Genomic DNA, 20704 nt, shown 5'->3' on the forward strand with positions numbered 1-20704 from the left:
CAGCAGCAGCAGCAGCAGCAACAGCAATAACAAAGACGCCAGCAGCAGCAGCAGCAGCAACAATTGCCGACAGCAGCAGCAGCAACAACAGCAATTGCCATGTAACAAGTGTGACTGAGGTCTTTGAGCCGGAGGTAACGATACGCAGAATGTACAAGTGCGGCGGCAACAGCAGCAACAACAATAACAACTGCAGCAATAGCGCAACAATTGCCAACAACAACAACAATAATAATAATATTAGTAGCAACAGCAATAAGTTGCAGCAACAGTGCAAGGCGAGCAATTGCAGCGGCTGTCAAATGTCAGCGGCTGCTGCCTCATTTCAATTGGCCAATTTATTAAATTCGAGCATGTTGCTGCCAACAGCAGCAGCAGCAGCGGCAGCAGCAGCAGTCGTAAGCAGTAAACCGCTACGCAGCAGCAGCAGCAACAACAATAACAACAGTCAGTTGAGAGTTGCGGCAGCAGGAGCAATAGGAGGAGTAGGAGTTGGAGCAGGCGGAGGTGTTGCTGCCAGCAGCAGCAGCAGCAACCACAACAATTTGAAGAAATCTTCGAGCGTGCAATTTCATTGTGAATTTTGTAATTTTAGCTGCAGCTGGCGCTACGATCTAAAGTTGCATTTGCGTCAGAAACATGGCATACATCAGCTAAAGAAATCATAGAAACGCTTCCATTGTTGACCCCCATAATTGACCTTAAAACTCCCCCACCACCCTCGAATTGTACATAAAACGAGAAATGAAAATGTCCTTTAATGTTGTTAAACTGCTCTAGCTAAGCTAAAATACTGAAAAAAAAGTTAAATATATGTGTACAACTATTTATTGAAACGAAACTTGGGTTTTTGTTATTAATTTTAAAATATTTAATGTTAATGAAAAATCCTTAAAAAAAAATCTACAAAATTTCCAGCAGCTCATTGTGGATAAACTAAAAAAAAAAAGACACCAAAACAATAAAAAACATTAGTTTAAATTTATATATATTACCATGTTTCATATTTCTTAACACAAATTTTACTTTATAATTTGAACAAGTAAATTTTGTTAGATTTATTTTTGTAAAAGTATTTCTTAGTTAAACAAAACAAAAATTATTTGATTTAATATTTAAGTAAATTAATTCTTTTTTTGTTGTTGTAAAATTTGAATTAATATAAAAAGAACTTTGTATTTGTTTTAAAAATTTGTCGTAGCTTTCGATTCGAAAAGTAGTTAACAATAATTTGTTGTATCGTTTGTTTTAGAAAATTTGTCATTTAATTTGCTATTTATTTAGTTTTCGTTTTAGTCAATTTCAACTTACAAAAACAGCTAAAAAAAAAAAAACACAAAGTTTAAGTTTAGTTTAAGTTTAGTTTAATCATCCATCTACGAACAGCAAAAACACATCATAAAAGAAAATGCAATGAAAGAGTTTCTACCATTTAAGGGATTTGCGTTTTATGATTTTTCACACAATATTTTTTATTTTTCTTTTCATTTTCATTTCATAAAACACAAACCAAAAAACAAATCAAACAAAAAAAAAAAATTACGAAAAACCCGAAACCAATTCACAAATCCATCACATCGTAATCTGCATACAACACGATCAAATCAACACTAAAAAACTAAATAATCAAACTAAAAATTAAAAACAAAAAACAAATGCACAAACAACAAACGAAACAACCACAGATCAGCACAACACACAATCAGCAAATCCATCGATCGATCAGTCCATTGATCATTATTCGGTCGGCCAGAGCATAGACTGCAAGTTAGAATTTAATCACAGCGTCTTTGGCAGCGACATGGACATCTCTAGCGGCGGCGTTGGCGGCGATCCTCACGAGCGTTTCCCCTGCGCCGTCTGTGGCAAGAGTTACCTGCGCAAGCGTCACCTGCAGCGGCACATGCGCGACGAGTGCATCGGCATACCGCCGCGCTTCAATTGTGAATTCTGCAGCTCTCGCTTCCGGCGTAAATACCATATGGTCCGGCATCTGGTCTCCAAGCATGGCATACCGCCGGCCATTGCACAGCAGACGACGGGCAGCGGCTCAAGGACGAGCAGTCCGCGCAGTGTCAACAATTTGGACATCAAACTGAGCGCCGCTGTAATGGCCAGTGTGGCTGGCATGGGCGGCGGTGCCGGTGGCGGTGCTGGTGCTGGTGGTGGTGGTGCTGGAGTCGGTGGTGGAGTTGTGCACAGCGACAGCGCCAGTGTGGGCAGCGCTGGTTCCCACAATGGCTGTGAGAGTCCCATACCGGAGAATCTGTCATTGCGCAAGGAGCACTACGAACGTGATGAGAACTTGAATGGAGGCGCCAGTGTTGGTGGTGGTGGTAATTCGCGTTGCACCAGCCCACTGCCGCCACACATGATGCCCATACCCACGTACGGGTTGACGGGCGCAATTACAGCTATTTCAGCAGCTGCCGCAGTTGTGGAGGAGCAAGCAGCAGCAGCGGCAGCAGCAGCTGCAGCAGCCGCCGCAGCAGCAGCAGTCAATAACAATGGCGAGAAGGCAGCGGCAACAGTTGGAGCCATTGATGAGTTGGCTGCTGTCGCTGAGCTGGGCATCAAGGCGGAGCCAGTGACACCAGGGAAGGCGCAGCCGCATCATCTGCTCGACGAGGAGTGGAACATGAAGCTCGGCCTGCAGATCATATCGAATTCATTGCTCAAGGAGCGTTTGATGAATACCATGCCATTTGCATACAACAATAACTGAACGAGTTTTGTTTCATTTTCTCAAAGCCTAAAAGTGTAAACCAAAGTATCTATATATTTTTGCTTAACAACGAAAAAGAAAACAAAAAACAAAACCAAAAAGAAATCGAAAAAAAAGAAATCTATTTATATTTATTATTACAACAAAAAGAAGATGAAGAAAAACCAAGTCTTATATATTCTACTTAAGTTTCGTAATTTTAATTTGTCTCTCATTTTTGTATGTTTAAACGAGTCACATATGATTAATATTCCATGTATCGAATCTTGAATCTCAGAACTAGACATTCCAGCGCTTAAATTTTTTAATTTTATGTAACTTTTATTTATATTTAAATTTTTTTTAAAAATGTTTGAAATTTTTTTTTTCGTGCTTTCTTTAGTCAGCGAAACGTGTCTTAAAAAAAAAAAAGAAAGAAAGAAAACAACTGTATTACAATGTTACTTTGCGGTACTATTTATCCTAAAACAACTAGATGAAGCAGAAGAAGAAGAATATCAACTATTTATGTCAAACTCAAAACCGTCACGAATTTCTATTGCCTAAGTCGTCCCAACCAGAAATCAACAACTCATTTTTGTTAGAATTTTAAGAAAATTTAAGAAATTTTTGTATAAGTGATGAAACGATGCCATTGTAATCAAAATTAGTTTTTGATGAGCAACCAGAGGAGTAAGAAGAAATACTCAAAAGACAAGTGAGAAATGCGGAAATACTCAGCAAATTCCAAAAAAATAAAAAACACTCCAAAACTAAAAAATGCATTAAGGAATATTGTGTAGATTTGATTTAAGCACTTATTCCAAAAAACAAAGAAAAAATAATATGCCACCAAATTGTATACCTAAATGCTTAAGTATAATTTTAGACGTGTATGTGAATTATTTAAATTAGTTTTAAAACAATATATATATATATATAACTATATATATATTGGATCACAAAAACAAAAAACACAAACCTCAAAAACCAAACAAAGATTTATATTATTAATTGAATAAAACTAAAAACAAAAAAAAGAAACAAAAAACAAGAAAAAATAATTTGTTGCTGCAAAAGTTTTTTTTTTAAGAATTTATCTAAACTTTTTTTTTAGCTGGCTTTACGTGTGATCCACACCTGCGACTCTACACATCACAACTCCTCCACCCAATTTATATCCCCAACAAATTTTTTGTTTGTTTATTTTGCTCGCTTTGTTTTTGTTGCGAAAACGCAAAAATTTGTTGTACAGAGAATTTCACTAACCTATTTTTATTACTAAATTTCTTTTAGATAAACTCTTCTACTCTACCTACTACTACTACCTACTACTACTCGGTACTGTGGCTGTGCAGTTCTAGGAGTCTATCTATAACCCAGTGCCACCCAGTACTCCCCAACTATCAGTATCAGTCCAGTAACTGTATGCGTAACCACGTACAACATCACAATATCAAAAGTCTGTCACTTGCATATATATATATATATATATATATATTATACATATATACTATATATATAATTTATGCTGTCTGCGTCTATTTCTGGAAATTCTCTCTCTATATATATTTACATATATATATATACATGGGTTCTATTTGTTCTAGCTGCACATATCTATGATATTACACACACATACACCGACACACACACATGCAGTTACAGATATATTTAACTATCTATCTATATAGCATGCATATAGCGCCTGTTTGTATGCTACATGAAATGCATATTGATAATTGTAATTCTCAACTGGTTTATGTATGTGTGTGTGTGTGTGTGTGACATCTTATGCTTTTGTGTTTTGTCCTTGCGCTACTCACACAATAAAAATTTACTCTTTAATATTAATTTATCTATACATCTTTCTATATATAAATATCTCTATTGTATTTGTGTCTTTCAAAAAATTATAAAAATAATAATAAATTATTTAACATTCGATGTTTTTTCTTATGCAGCCTCTCTTGACAGACAGCTGCCAGTTTCTGCTCAGAGCTGGCGCTGTTTGTGTTTTATTCTATGCTCTAAATGTGGGTTTTCTTATCTATATATTTGTGGGCGTGCCTGATGTTATTTAGCTTATAAGCCAAATGTGTGTTTTTATCTCTTTAAATATATTTTCTTTTTATATTTATATATATATATTTTTTTTAAATTATTATTTTACCCGTCAAATATTTTTAAGCTTTATGTGTCTTTTAGTTATTTCTAATTACATGGAATGCCTATATCTATATGTATATAAAAATTATGTTTAATTTTATATCTTAAGTTTTATGTTGACTCTCATGTAGTTTGACTTGCTACAAAAAAAAAAAAACAACAACAAAATCAGTTTAAGAATTCAGTCATCAGCCAAACAAGAACTAAAAAAAGAAGAATTATATCATATCATATATCTATATTTATAATATTATATTTAACACCCAACAAATATCAACAACAAATCAAATTCATCAACAACATTTACACACACACACACACACACACATTCGCGCGCTTCACCGCTTCATTCACTCATTTGTGTTGTTGTGTGCTGTTCTCTCTCTTTCTCTTTCTCTCTCTTCCTTTACTCTGGCACACTCGCTTTCTCTGTCGCGTATTGTGTGTATGGGTCGAAAACAAAAAAAAAAAAAACAAACGCATTTCTTACAGATTTCGTACTCACCTGGTATCAGCACGCGTGCGATCAGTGCGGCAAATCCTACAAGACACGCAAGAGCTTGAGTCGGCATCGTCGCTTCGAGTGCCGCTTTACCACAGAGCGTCCGATCTTTCAGTGCCCCAGCTGCAACTATGCGGCCAAGCGCAGCGACAACCTAACCAAGCACATTAAAACCCATTTTGCCAAAATGAAAAAGGAATTCCTGCCGTTGGCATTTCAAATGCAAGCAGCCACCATACAAACCAAATGGGAAACGGCATAAAAGTGGCTGGAAAACAGAGCAGAAACTATTGAAAAGGAGAAGATGAAAGGCTAAGCTTCGGCTGGCCGAGGCTTGAAATACTCTTGCAGTTAGGCTGAGATAAAATTTTGATATACCATAGTTCTTATAAAGTTTTTTAAGCCATAAAAAGGCTTAGTAAACTTTATGGGAAAATCCAAAATGATAGAAAATATTCCAACTAAAAGATCAAATTTTTCTTATATGCTTTATCAGTATTGCTTATAGAGTTTTTATGATAATATTTAGTAGTTTAGTCTACAGAAAAATATCAGCCAAATATTAGCTGACTTCAATATATTACTAGAGATCCGTGGGCCTGGAACTCATTTAAATAGAACTCTAATCGAAGAGTCTGTTATAAATTTTGTCTGTTGTCTGATTTTATGTATTTGACATGTTACTTTCCATGTTCCACATAGAAAGATAACTAAACTTAAAATTTCACTGAAAACTCATTCAGTTGAAAGTTAAGATTCTCTCTCTTCAGTGAGTCACTCTCTATAAAATTCTCAAGAGCTCATTTTATATCATATCATTTACATGAGTTTTTGAACGATGATCGATTATGATCGATTATATACGATTTGAGTATCAGTTAGAATTCTAAACATTTAACTTAGAAAACTCTCTTATTTAGGACACAGTTTAACCTGCCGCAAGAGTATTCCAAAGAAATAGATCTTTATTTGATCTCTTTAAGTTGTCAACTATATATTTTTAAGAACCGGGCAGCGCAACGCACAAATTGTTTCTGTCTATCTAACAAAAATAATCGCACTTGCTATCTTCTCTCTCTCTCTTTCTCTTACTCTCTCTGGCTTCCCTTTTATGTATTTTTGTTTACCGTATTTTTGCATATTTAAACTTTCACTTAGTGGTGTCAGATTTGCATGCCAAAAAGGTCGCTTCAGCCACATTTTACATAAATTTGTATAATTTATGTAAACGTCTTGCGAAAAAATAAAGACAATTTTTATTTGAATTAGTTTCCATTGTGCAGTAAAGTTTAGTGCGTTGCAAAGTCCCAACAAAAAAGCCAAAAATTGAAACTTTAACTTTTATCTATGCGTTAGTTTTAAGTTAATAAAAAACAAGAAAAATAAATTATTTAAAAATTTAAGTTAATTTTAAATATTTATATATTTATTAGCATTTTAAGCCAAAAGTCCAAAGATAAATGTAACCGAAACTAAGTCAAAACTAAAAAACAAAAAGTTATAAATATTTTACTAGACTACTGAGAGTAGTGACAGGTTTTTAAACAATAGGAGAAGTGAGGGTTGCTCCTAAGAGGCAATTTCGTAACGTCGCATTCCTAAGCAACAAAAAAAGAAAAGAAAATTATTTTTAAAGCCCAAATCAAGTCATGTTTGATAAACGTAGTTAAGCAAAGGCAACGCCAAACAAAAATTTCAAGTATTATACTAAAAAAAAAAAAAAGAAAAATATTTATATATATATATTATACATAGCTTAGTTGGAGAGCTGTAAAATGTAAGTTCCTTGCTAGCATAGAAATACTTTTATAAATATATACATATATTTTTTTATGAACATATAACTATCAAAAAGAAAAACGAAAACTAAAACAAAGCGATCTCAGAAACAAATATACAAATGAATGCAACCAACAGTACAATTTATAGAAACCGACAACAATTACTAACAGCAAATAGTTCAAATATATATAAATATATTTACAAGAAAAGATAATCAGCCAAAGAAAAAAAAACCTTAGCCTAGCACATAGAGCTGGCCAAGTTAAAGCTGGCAAAAAAAATCTATGATATAAGTTTTTGGAATGCCAACTGAAACTTGTGTGATCCATTTAATGCTCAGTTTGTGAACTTGGTCAAAAGAAACCGTTATACAACCATGCTTAGTTCAACTTTTTTTTTTAAGCCAAACAGTTTCCAGTTGTGAAGGGGAGATCTTTGAAATACACAGTCAAATGAAAAATGGAATGTTTCGAGTGATGTTCATGTACCAAATGATATGAAAATACTTTAAAAATATTTATATTACTAAATTGATGTTTTAAATGATTTAAAAACTTTGCAGGTCTTCTGTATAATGAGAGCAAGTTTTGAATGTCTGCATTTCATTTCACATTCATTTCATATATTCATATCAAGCATATTCATTACAAATATTAACTTCAAAAATGTCCAATTGAATTACTTTATACACATACACACACTTACACAATAACATTTGTATTTTTATATTAACTTTATGCTATTACGAAAAAAACAAATCAACTATTTTTATACACATTGTCAAAGAGCATTATTAAGATATTTTTTATATATATATATAACCTATATATACATATAAATATTGCTATTTTTGTATGTAACTGAATAAATTTAAAAAGAAAATGTTGAAATTGTTATTTACTATACAAAATATTTTTATTAAATTAATTTTTAAAGCTAAAAATTAAGTGGGTTGCATTTGTATTTTAGGTTTGATTATACTTATTATTTTTTAATTAGTTAATTTATAATATATGTTTAAAATTTTATTTAATAATTTTTCAAAAATATCTTTTTTTTTTATTAATATATAATAATATAATATTTATTATTAAAATAATTTATTATTATTATTTTTTATATAAATTATTTAAAATAGGTTTTTTAATGCAATACTTTATATGTATTTTTAAGATTTGTTTTAAAAATTCAGTAATTTTTTTATTATTTAATTTTTTAAAATCTGTTTTTTTATTATTATTATTTTATTTTAATATTTAATATTTTTTATTATTTTATTTATTTTTTTTACTTTTTTTTCATATCTCAAATTATTATTTTTATGCCTACTACTAAACCTGTTTCATTACAGCTGCCATAAAAAAAAAAATTAAAAAAAAAAAAAATAGCTCAGAATTATGCATCATCATTCACTCAGCGCCTCATTTCAAGTATCGCAAGTATATCGCCTCCTCTATATATATATGCGACATGTATATGTATATATAGATAGATTGTAATCAAGCTGCCTAAATCATCAACCACTGCAACTGCTCTCTCTGCATCAGCTTCATCAACCAACAAAAAAACACCAACAATCAATCAATCAGCCAACAAGCAAAATGAACACACAAAACTGTTGCATACCACACACTAACTGTAAATATCACATTTTTCTTATTATTCTTATAATTAATAATAATTAATAATAATAATCCAACTATCAAAATGTTTCTTTTTATTTTTTGACACTTTTAACTGCAAAACTACAAAAAAAAAAAAAAAAAAAAAAAAAAGGAATTTTGCTCAAATTTTAACTACTTGAAAAAGAAAATATAAAATCTTGTTACTTTTTTTTTTTATCTAAAAAGTATGAAACAAATAAATATATATGTCTTTTGTCTAGCTGTTTAAGCTTAAGAGAAATCTCTATATTTTGTTCTAATTTTTTTTGCCCATATTTATTTGTATAAACTTTGTCTCTTGTATCTTAAAAATATTAAAAATGTTTGTATTTTATATATTATTGTAGCGCCCAGCAGCTACGCCTCCAACTCCAGCCAAACACCGCCTCCGACTGGCTCGACGGCCCACTCACTGATCCGTGACTATTGGTACGAGCTAAAGTTTTCGGACTTATTCAAATTCATAAATCCCGATGGACGCTATCAGTGCCCCAGATTTAATTGCCTGAAGAGCTACAAGGATGCCAGCTCATTGCAACGACATATCAGGTGAGCTTACATTGAACTGTATATGAAATTATATATCTATATAGATAAATACGTCTGTCTAGTCGTCTGTCTGTTGTGTTCAGTTTAAACTAAAATATATCTATGTATACAAAATCTTTCTCTATAGATATGAATGTGGTGGACAGAAAAAATTTCGCTGTCTGATGTGCGGCAAAGCATTTTCACAAAGCTCCCACCTAAAGAGGCACCTTGAGTCCGGTGTCTGTGTCAAATATTACTTATGAGATAATGTTTTCTTTAAAATCAAATAGAATAAGCGTTATCCGCATAGGCAAAGTGCAACATTTTGTTGAACGAAACCAAAAAAAAACAAAAAAAAAAAAAAAAAAAAAACAGAAAATTTAAACAGCAAAAGAAGAAATAATAATAATTATAATAACTTACAAAAATTGTAACTACCAAAAACAACAAAGCAACAGAAACAACAACAATAACAAACAACAATAACACACTCACACACTCAATATAAAAAGAAACAGTCGAAGAAAGCAATTAAATAGATATATATATATATATATATAGATATATATATATACACACACATACATACATATACCACATATATATATATAGAGAGAACAAGTAGCTAAACCAAGAACAATTACAAATAACAACAACAAAACGAATTTATTGGATGCCACATCATTTATAAAGAAAAACAAAAAGAAAAAAATGTTAAGCCCATATACATGAATAGATATATATGTATATATATATATCGATTATATACAAATTACATATTATGATATATATATGTATGTAATATGAACAAGAACAAGTTGAGAATTATTATTGTTGACAACTGAGCATTAAAACCCAGAATTAGTTAAAATTAACAAAAATTAAAAAGTAACAGAAGTAACAGAATAAAAAAAAAAAAACAAAGCGTAGCTATTATAAAATATTTAAATGAAAAAAGCTAGACAAGATATATATATATACATATACATATATACATATGTATAGATGCAGTCAGTGCAACATTTTATAGAATTTTAGTAAAATTGAACAGAAAAAAAAAAACGAGAAAAAAAGCGTAAAAACAAATTACGAACCAAAAAAATATATATAATGAAGAAGAAGCAGAGCTAGCTAAAAGAAATTGTATTGAGAGGTCGTAACAAAGCACACACACGATATATAGAAGAAAAGGAAGAAGAAGAAGAGACGCAAGGAAGCTAAGAGCAACAACATTTTAGTCAAACTAACCAAAACTACGTAATTTTAGTCAAAAGTGCAAAGAAATAACGAAAAAAAAAAAAAAAAAATAAATAGTGAAATTAACAAAGAACGTCAATAATATAAAATAATAATAATAATAACAGTAAATATATAGAAACAATTGCATTAAAAATATATATATATATAAAGAGAAAAAAGAGGAACACTGAAAGCGAAAATACATATAACAAAAACGTACTGTGTTTATTTGTTGCCAAATATATATCTATATATATTTATAATATGTTATTGAAACAAAAAACTAAGCAGAGCAAAACAAACAATTATATTAACAACAAATTATAATTAATTGCATATTTGAAAGAAGCTAAAAGCCAACAACAAGAACAACCAAGCGGAGAACTAAATCAATTACAAACACAAAAAAAAAGAAACATATATATGTATGTTATGTTATATACGTTTATCGTTATATATATTGTTATACTCACATATATGTATATACATATATATGTGTATATATATGTTATATGCACTCACACATGCGTATTGTATATGTTAAAAGAACAAAATGTGAATGTTTGTTATAAAACAAAGTAAAAAAGTAAAAGTGAAACAAATAACAGTAGTTTATTCGGCTAGCCGAACTAAAAAATACCCTTGCAACTGTTATAAATATATATATATACGTATCTAACTAAGGCAGCTATAGTTCTATATCCGTAACTATCCGTTCTTATCCAACTCAACTTGAAATTACAAAAGCCAAAAGACTCTCTTGATTTCACTCATGCTTAGTTTATATCACTCATCCCAACTCAAGAACTGCAAGGGTATATTAAATTGTTGTGTTGAATAATATATATATTGCAGCTAGTTAAAATGAGATATTTTGTTTTTAGTTTGTTTCTATAGAACTAAAGTTGCAAAGAGGCCAAACGATTTGTTGGTTCGCAGAACAGTTTATATACATACACATATACACACACACATATATATATATATATATATTTCAAGGAGAAATTACACACATCTATTAAAAAATGCTATGTTAGCAAATTTGTTGTCTGTTGTTGCAAAAAAAAAAAAAAAAAAAAAAAATGATGTATGAAAATGTTATTACAAAAATTGTTTTTGTAACTTATGTTTTAAGTGTGTACCCGCATGTGTGGAAGTGTGTATGTGTGTGTGTGGCAGCATTGGATTTGTGTGCAGAACAAGTGTGCCATTATACAACTGGAAAACTCCAAACAAAAGAGATCTAGAAAGCAGATTTATATATATAGAAAGAAATTTCACTCAGCCGTAACCAAATGAAATTAGAATTCAATGCTGCCCCCAGATGAGAAAGAGAAGTGAGAAGAGATCAAACATATATACATATACATATACTCATGAACATTATATATATGTGTATGTGCATAACTATACATATATATTTTTGTCAAAAACCCGCCTCCCCCTCCAAAACATAGAACTCTTTAGTTTTATTGGTATATTTTGTTAAAATTTTAGTACAATCTAAAATAAAAAAAACTAAATTGTATTTAACAAGTACAATAAAATTTAAATAGTTAAGAAATAACATATACCGAACATAGGTAAAAAAAATGCAGTCTATGAATGATGAAAAAAAAAAAAAAATATATATATATATATATACATATATAAAAACCATATAACAAGTAAATGAAAACGCTAAGAGTGCCATTAAAACAATTTAAATGTAATAAATTATTGAAATTATACATATTAATATACATATATGATAATTGAAAAGATAAAGATATACATGTATAACAAAACTTACTAAGGCAGGCAGTTAAAGTGCAACTAAAAACACTTATATATATATGTATACATTATTCATATATATATGTATTAGTTAGGTCCAAGCATTAATACATAAATAATTTGATTTCGTTATTAATATTTTGTTTTTTAATATTATTTTAATACTTTGCTTGTTATAACTTTGTTGTAGTCAGATATTAAACAAAACAAAGAGAAAAATATGTGGCTGATGTTGAAATGGCCGCGAGAAGCATGAAAGAAGCGAAAACAAAGCGTGCCATAAGCAAAAGGGGAAGTTAAGTTAGGAATTATGAAAGCAGTAAGAGAAAGGCGCAGCAATAAGTTAATTAACTTAAGCAAGTGCCACAATGATGCAAGAATTATAGAAAATTGAAGTAAGAAGCAAAGCAAGAAGTTTCATATTCGCTCCTCACGGCTAAGACATCAGCCAGTCCCAGCAATAGCAATAACAATAAAATAGTAAAAGCTCGAATTGAAACTAGACAAGTTAATACTTAGTTAATGCAAATACTAAACAATATACTAAGCATACAAATATATATATATACATAAATACTAAAACAAAATACAAATACCAATGCAAATTTTCATAAAATTTATTGTCAATTCGTCTCTAATTTCATCAAAAATTAGCCCAATGAAAATATTCTTTATTTCTTTTATTATCAATTTGCAATTTGTCTTGTGTGCCAACAGAAAATTCGTGTCAATTGAAAATGTACCAAGAAAAAAAAAAAACTTACTAAATTAAATAACTAAAAAAAAAAAAAAATGAAAGTCTAATCAAAATAAAAAAATAATTTGAATCATAAGACAAATTGTCAAAAATAATAATTAAATAAATAGTTGAAATTTTATATGAAAAAATATATATTTATATTTATCTTATACTAAACTAATTTGTTAAACTAATTAAATAAGGGTTTTGTTGCACGTTCATTGATTTAGCTAAATTATTACTATTAATTTTTTGTTTTGTTGCGCTGTTAAAGCTTAGACTAATTGATGAAAAAAAGAAACAAAAACAAAAATAAGAAACATTAAATGTTTTTTGTTTTTCATTCAAATTTTTTGTTGCATCGTTTTTAATATATATATATATTTATAGACACACACACATATATATACTGATACAAAATTTAAATAGTTGTCTTTGATTTTTGTTCATTAATTTAACAACTAAGTTTTAACTTGTTAATTGTTAATTAATATTTATAAAATAGTCTAAAAACCAACAACAAGAAATATATATAAAATAAATAAAAATAAAAATGTTAGCCCAAAAGCATAAGTTACAAAATAATGAACAAAATATACTCCAAAGAAACCAACCAAAAAATATATATACAACAACACATACATATATATACATACATATATACAAGGACATATACATAAAGAAAACAAAAAGTAAATTTATAAAATAAATGAACAAACCCCCAGAACAAGTTTTAGTAAAAGTGTATTTGGAACAAAATTGCCATATAATGAATATATATATGTATATTATATATATTATATATATCGAAAAATATATAGTCAAACCAAAAGAGCAGATATATAAAAACAATAACAACATATATATATATATAATATATATAATATATATAATATATATAGTATATAATTGTAACAAAACGAATGTTGTTTATTTTTTGTAGCGTAATATTAAACAGAAAAAGAAACAGAAAAGCATAAAGAAATTAAAAAGTGTTTATATAAATATATATACATATATTTATTGTTAACGTAAACCACGGAAAAGGCGAAACAACAAATTATGAAACAAATTTATATAAAAAGCGAAAAACTTACATTGACGAAGCTGATATTGTTAGTACCTTAAATAAAGAAAGGAAATGAAAAACAACAGAAAAAAAAAAACAATTAATATTATTAATAATTGTAATAATAACAACAAAGTAGAATTAAAATAAAAATTAATAATAGAAAACTCAAAAATGAAGAGATATGTAAACAACATTTGAGATTCTGTTTTTATTTGATTTTTTTTTAGACAATTTGTGAAAGAAACCAAAAAATTGAAAGAAAAAAAAAACATTGTTATTTTTGCAAAAACTGAAGAACAAAGAAAAGGCATTGTTTATATACACAAGATGTTTGAATTTAATGCATGATGGTAACAAAAAAAAAAAAAAAAAACAAAAAAAAAAAAAAAAACAAAAACAAAATGAAAAAAAAAAAAACATAATAAAGATTGATATTGAAATGTTGAAACCCCAAAAAAAAGAAACAAAAAAAAACTGTTTATTTATTTCCTGATGGGGGTTGCCATGGAGGCGTTTTAAAAATTTTAATAATAATTTCTAATATGTTCTTTTATTTTTACAGATGTTAACAAGCTGTGCAGCTGCTGTCAAGTGTGTGCGTGTGTGTGTGTGCTTGGATTAAGTTATTTTTATTAATTGTAATTATTATTTAAGTTCAAAGTCAGGTCAATTGCTGAGTTAAGCAATTGCTACCGTTATGTGCATAGTAGACGGTACTACCTGCAGCTATGTTAAGTTCGAGCTGAAATTTTTCTTTAACATAGTTGTGCATTTAACAGCTGTTAATGCAATTTCTTTAAGTGTATACTTTAAGCTGAGCTTTGGAAGGCGGGTAAGAGTATTATTATTAATTTTATATTTATTATTATTATAATTTTTTTTGGTATATCTAAAGCTTAGCTTAGATTAGACTTTAGCTCTATTTTTTGAGTAATTTATTATAAATATTTCCTTAGTTTGACATATATATGTATTTTGTGTGTATGTTTGTTTTACTTTGTTAGCTTTACAGTAATGGCCACCAAACCAAAAAAAAAAAAAAAAAAAATAAAAAAATAAAAATATAATAGCTCTGCTCTATCGCCTCTGCCCAGTGGTTGCCCGGTAGTACGCTATATGCATAAACATATATTTATAAATATTTTTCTTTCCTATTGCCTCATTTAGCTAAAACTCTCTCATATCATCAATTTCACGTCTCTATCCAATGTTTTGTTTTCCTTTTATAATTTGTTTGATAATGTTGCAAATCTTTGTCAACCCTCTTTTAACCTATTCTCTCTCTGTGTTATCCTGTTGTAGAGAACACCTGCTGGACGCTGTCTGTGAAATCGGTGACGTCGCTCAACAACATTGCCACCACGTTGCAGCTGGCTGCCGCCGAGTCGCCGCATCTGTCCAGCTCGCAGCACATTTGTCCGCGTTGCGATAAGGCCTATACGTATAAGAAGAATCTGTGGCGTCACCTGCGCTTCGAGTGCGGCCGTCTGCCCACGGAAAAGTGTCAGCATTGCCACTATGTGGCACGCTATAAGCACAGCCTGAATATGCACATGAAGACACAGCATCCGGATCAAGCAGCAGCTGGCGTGGCACGTGGACTGTTCGAGGCCAAGAGTAACCGGCGTGGCAAGTTGGCTTGAAAAAATAAACACTCTGTGATATGATCTCAGTTATAGAACTGAAATATATATAGATATATATATTTGTGTGTGTGGGTGTAGCAGCAGGTAAGTTAAAGTCAGCGTCACAAACATTGTGTATAAAAAGCATATTACTTAAATTTCAATTGAATTAAAAAAAAATAAAAATAAATAAATTAAAAAAAAAAATAAAAGATATATTTTAAAAATGTTTAATAAAAACTGAGTTTTTGCAACAAAATTGAAATGTGTCATTATTGAATTTTCTTAGAGCTTAAGCCGAGTTTTACATAATATTTAATTAGGGGCACGGATTTTTAATTATAAAAACATAAACTGAAAGTTATTGTTCTTTTGTTTCGTTTTGTTCTTGTTTATTTTTGGCTTTGGTGTTTTTATATATATATATATATATATATATATATTCTTTTTATATACATACAGCAGCACACATAGTTTATATATATATAATATTATAAATATTAATTTATGCGGCGATCATTTGTTTGCTTGTTTTTATCAAGTTGTGTGAAAAAGGAAATTTTTGCAGGCAGGACACGTTTATGAGCTGAGCAAGAAAGATACAATATGAAAAGAGAAAGAGAATGTATATATCTATATATGTGTGTGTGTGAAGCAGCGGTAAAAATTAAAAAAAAAAATGTAAAAGTCAAAAAATTATATCTAATAATATAATTGTATTTTTTTTTTTGCTGTCACGCCCTCAACACCCGCCCTTGGCCCCGCCTCTTTCGAATTGTTCGTTTCAGACGCCAAGCAGGACAAAGGGGAACAAACGGAAGGCGCCCACGATGAGTTCGAACTGGACGACTGTCTGCTGGAGAGCAACGATATTGTCATCACCCAGAACAAGGATGGCTTTGTGCTGCATGTCAAGAAGCTGGGCAACATTACGACGGCCAAGATGGGCAGCACTGCGGAAGAACAAACGGCGGCGGTTACCGTGACCGGTCCCGCCGGCCAGCCAACCCAAACGATCACCGAACTGCTCAGCCAAGCGGCCCACAGCGCCGATATTAAACCCACCCTGACCACATTGACGAATACGCCCATCAAATTGCCCTCTTCTGAATGTGGTGAGTGATTGACTTCTTTATAAACTTATTAATGAATTACTTATAAGTATAGCAAAAATATTCAGTAATATGTAATGCATATATAATATGCAATATATATATATGAAGATCTAATCCGGCATAAAAATGTGAATTGAAATTAGTAAACCAATACATCGATCTATTAACGATAGTTCAGTAGTATGTCCGTTTGCCTATTACTCTTCTCTCAGAGCAGTTAAGCTCTCTACTCAGCTACTCTACTCAGTTATAAACTGCGTACATAAAACGATCTCCGAATGAGGCTCTAGCTCGGCTCCGATTTTGAGTGGCTGCGACTGCTATATAAAGACGAGCCAGTTGAAGAGTTTGGTCAGTCTCCTGACTGACTTAGCGGGGAGCAGTTGAATAGAGCAGTGGAGCAGTGGTCAATTAGTTAAATATTTTATATTTGTATTAGTAAATATTATTCGTTTAAATAATTATGATGTATAATAGTTTGTGCTAGGCCAATGATTATTAAATAACGATGTTTATTAGTATACTGATTATTATGATGATGTTATGATTGTAAATTTTAAATGTAAAGTTAAACAATATATCACACTTTCCCATGATTTCTTATGTTGAATATTTAAGAGATCATGATGAATATCATACTTATTCTTATGTTCATATTTATTGTTTTTACTAATACTTATAACGCATACTTATACTTATATTTATTCCAATACTTGCAAAGTATTTAACACTAATAAATAAAATCCCTTTCTCACTTACAGAACTAATCAACATTAAGAAAATCATACCCAGCTCAACGACACTTGCCCCGCATGGTGGTAGCAGCAGTGGTGGCACCGCCACTACCACCATAATACATCCGCATCACATCATTCAGCATGTGACACAGGAGACACAGCAGCAACATCAGCAGCAGCAGCAGCAACAACAACAACAACAACATCAACAGCAGCAGCAGCAGCATCATCACCAACAGCAGCAGCAGCAACAGCAACAGCAACAGTTGCACATTGAGGAGGTGCCACAAAGCTCGCATCATCATCAGCAGCAACAGCAGCAGCAGCAACAACAACAACAACAGCACCATCATCAACAACAACTGCACCAAGGTGCTCAGCAAGTACAAAGCATAATTACAGCCCATCCAGGACAGACGATCAATTTGGTGGGTCTGCGCAATGTGCAAATAGCCGAACAGAAGCCAAACATTACATCGCGCATACGTTATTCGCGTGGCAAAATAATTGCGCCGAGCGTTAGCAATTTGCAGATTGTGGAGACACATGAGGCCATACCGCATCAGCATCATGAGCTGGCCGATGGCACCAAGTATGAGATTAGCGAAATCGATCTGAACAATCCAAATGCATCGGCGGCCATCATCAGCGATTTGGTCAAGTATGCCGAGATCGATGACATCGAACTGCCGGATGGCACGAAAATTGGCATTGGCTTTGCACCCTCCGAGATCACCGAGCATATGCAGACGTCAGCGGGCGAGACGCATATAACCACCATTGAGCATGAGCCACAGGAGCTGCAGGTGCATCAGCATGATCCACAGCAACAGACACATCACATACACGCCTCTCAGCTGCAGACACATCACATACATCAGGCGACAGTGGTGCAGCAACAGCAGCAGGAGGAGGATCATCATCAACAGCAGCAGGAGCATCAGCATCATCACATCCAGCTGCAGGCGGACGATGATGATGGTGTTGAGACCATAATACCCGAGGAGCTGGGCGTGCATGATTCGAGCAAGAGCTATACCATTCTAACAACACGACCAATGAAAGAGGAATCGGACGCTGGCGGCGATCCCAGTAGCATGACCTACGAATTATCGCTGAGCGACTCTTCGCTAGGTCCCTGCGATGATCCAGAATCACGTTATGTCTGTCGTCACTGTGGCAAAAAGTATCGCTGGAAGTCAACGTTGCGTCGCCACGAGAATGTCGAGTGCGGCGGCAAGGAGCCGTGTCATCCATGTCCCTACTGTAGCTACAAGGCTAAGCAGCGTGGCAATCTGGGCGTACATGTGCGCAAACATCATCCCGAGAAGCCGCAGCTGGAGAGCAAGCGAGGACGCAAGATCTAAGCAACAGAAGCAGGAGGAGAAGGAGGAGGAAGAGGAGTAGGAGGAGGAGCCGCAGCAGTGAGTACCTCACAAAGAATAGCAGCAACAAAAAACCAGTTTACATTATTCTCCCACACCTAAACTATTATATATATCCACACACACATATATATAAGCATATATATTATGTATTTCTTATTTTTCTCGAGCATCAATTTTGATAATTGATGCAATTGCGTTTATTTGTTGATTATTTACTTAAGTTTAAAGGTAAATTCAAAAAGAAAATACCAGAATATTTTAAAAATAACACAAAATTCAAGAAACTATTTGCAAAACAATATTTTATTATATTTTTATTGGGCTTTAATTGACGTCTTTGCGTATAATTTTCATATTGTTTGACGTAATTTTAAAAATTACATTTATTAAGTGTTGCAAATACAAAAAATGCTTAAATGAAAAAGTACGAAAAATTAAAAACAAAAATCTACCAGAAATCATGTGCAAGTATTTTCATGGAAATCACACAAAGAATTATTGTTTAAATAAATGAAAAATTAAAAAAAATATATAAATATAAAAAGTTACAAAAAAAATTTAGTTTAGAATTGTGTAGGTTAAATTTTAAATACATTTCAAATATACATTTAAAGCATAACATCTAAATGTCTTCGCAGAAAGTACAGTACCTAGCAAATCTATAAATATGTGTAAAAAATAAAAAGAGAAACCCATTTTTTCAAGGCAAAATTTCTAAGTATTTAAGAAAAATGCAAACAGAAAATACAAAAAAAAAAAATTAAAAACATACATATGAAAAAAAAAAAAAAAAAAAAAAATGTTAAAGTGCACAGTGTGTAATTTTTTTTTTTTTTACAGAATATTTCACAAAGAAATTATATTACTTTGCAAAAAAAATCACACAAAAATGATTACAAAAACTGTCTGAATTGGAGGCTTATACGTTCATAAAGTTGTCACATGTTGTTTTACAGTTCACAAAATAAAAAGGAAAAAAATATATATAAAATATGAAATAACAAAAAATGTAGTGAAAAATATTTTACATTATTATGACGAAATGCATAAGAAAACAAAAGCAAATCTTTACAAATATTATGTGTAAAATTGTTGTTGCGATTGAAGCAACCAAATGTGCAAAACTAAAAAAAAAAATATATATATAATAAAAAATTTAAATTGAAAAAACTTAGTAAATTGATTGATGTATATGACAAACTTAAGCCACGAAACAGTTTTTATGAGTACATATACATATATATATTTTGGCAAAACAAAAAACAAATTCAATATTAATTCAAATATTTTACATAATTTACAAAAAAAATTAAAAATAAATTGTATGTACAACATTTTAATTCATTGCTAAACATTTATTATGTATACATATAAAATATAAAATATAGAAATTATATATTTTGAATTTAGTTGTATAAATAAAAGTAAAATTAAAAATAAAAAACCCTCGTTAATTTATTGAACAAAAAAAAAAAAAAAATAATAATAATAAAAATAATTATTATTAATAAATAAAACTGAATATTACTAATATATTTCTCTTTTTGCAGGTAGACGACGCCAGCAGCGAGCCGAATTTATCTATTTTTTTTTTACCCTTTTAATTATGAAATTCAATTAATATATTTCTCTTTTTTGTAGGTGAGCGTGGATCAACGTAT

General features: G+C 31.0%; 1 protein-coding gene across 9 annotated transcripts in view; it reads left to right on the top strand.

Annotated features, from left to right (window-relative positions):
- lola (longitudinals lacking) overlaps positions 1-20704 on the top strand; it is a 74665-nt gene that overhangs the window by 27335 nt on the left and 26626 nt on the right. For 3 of the 9 annotated variants that reach the window (XM_018009624.2, XM_018009623.2, XM_089470156.1), the window contains exons 6-7: positions 16592-16918; positions 17680-20186. The exons of 3 other annotated variants lie outside the window; for them this stretch is intronic. In XM_018009624.2, the coding sequence (XP_017865113.1) occupies positions 16592-16918; positions 17680-19022 (1670 nt within the window). In that variant the 3' untranslated portion in view covers positions 19023-20186. Of the gene's footprint in view, positions 1-1685; positions 2846-5365; positions 7105-9168; positions 9371-9497; positions 10664-16591; positions 16919-17679; positions 20187-20704 lie in introns of those variants that run through there. 3 more of the 9 variants (XM_018009643.2, XM_018009646.2, XM_018009629.2) reach the window with 3 other exon arrangements.

Source organism: Drosophila arizonae, chromosome 5 (genome assembly GCF_054131065.1).
Source record: "Drosophila arizonae isolate 15081-1271.41 chromosome 5, UAZ_ARI_1.0, whole genome shotgun sequence".
Taxonomy (NCBI): domain Eukaryota; kingdom Metazoa; phylum Arthropoda; class Insecta; order Diptera; family Drosophilidae; genus Drosophila; species Drosophila arizonae.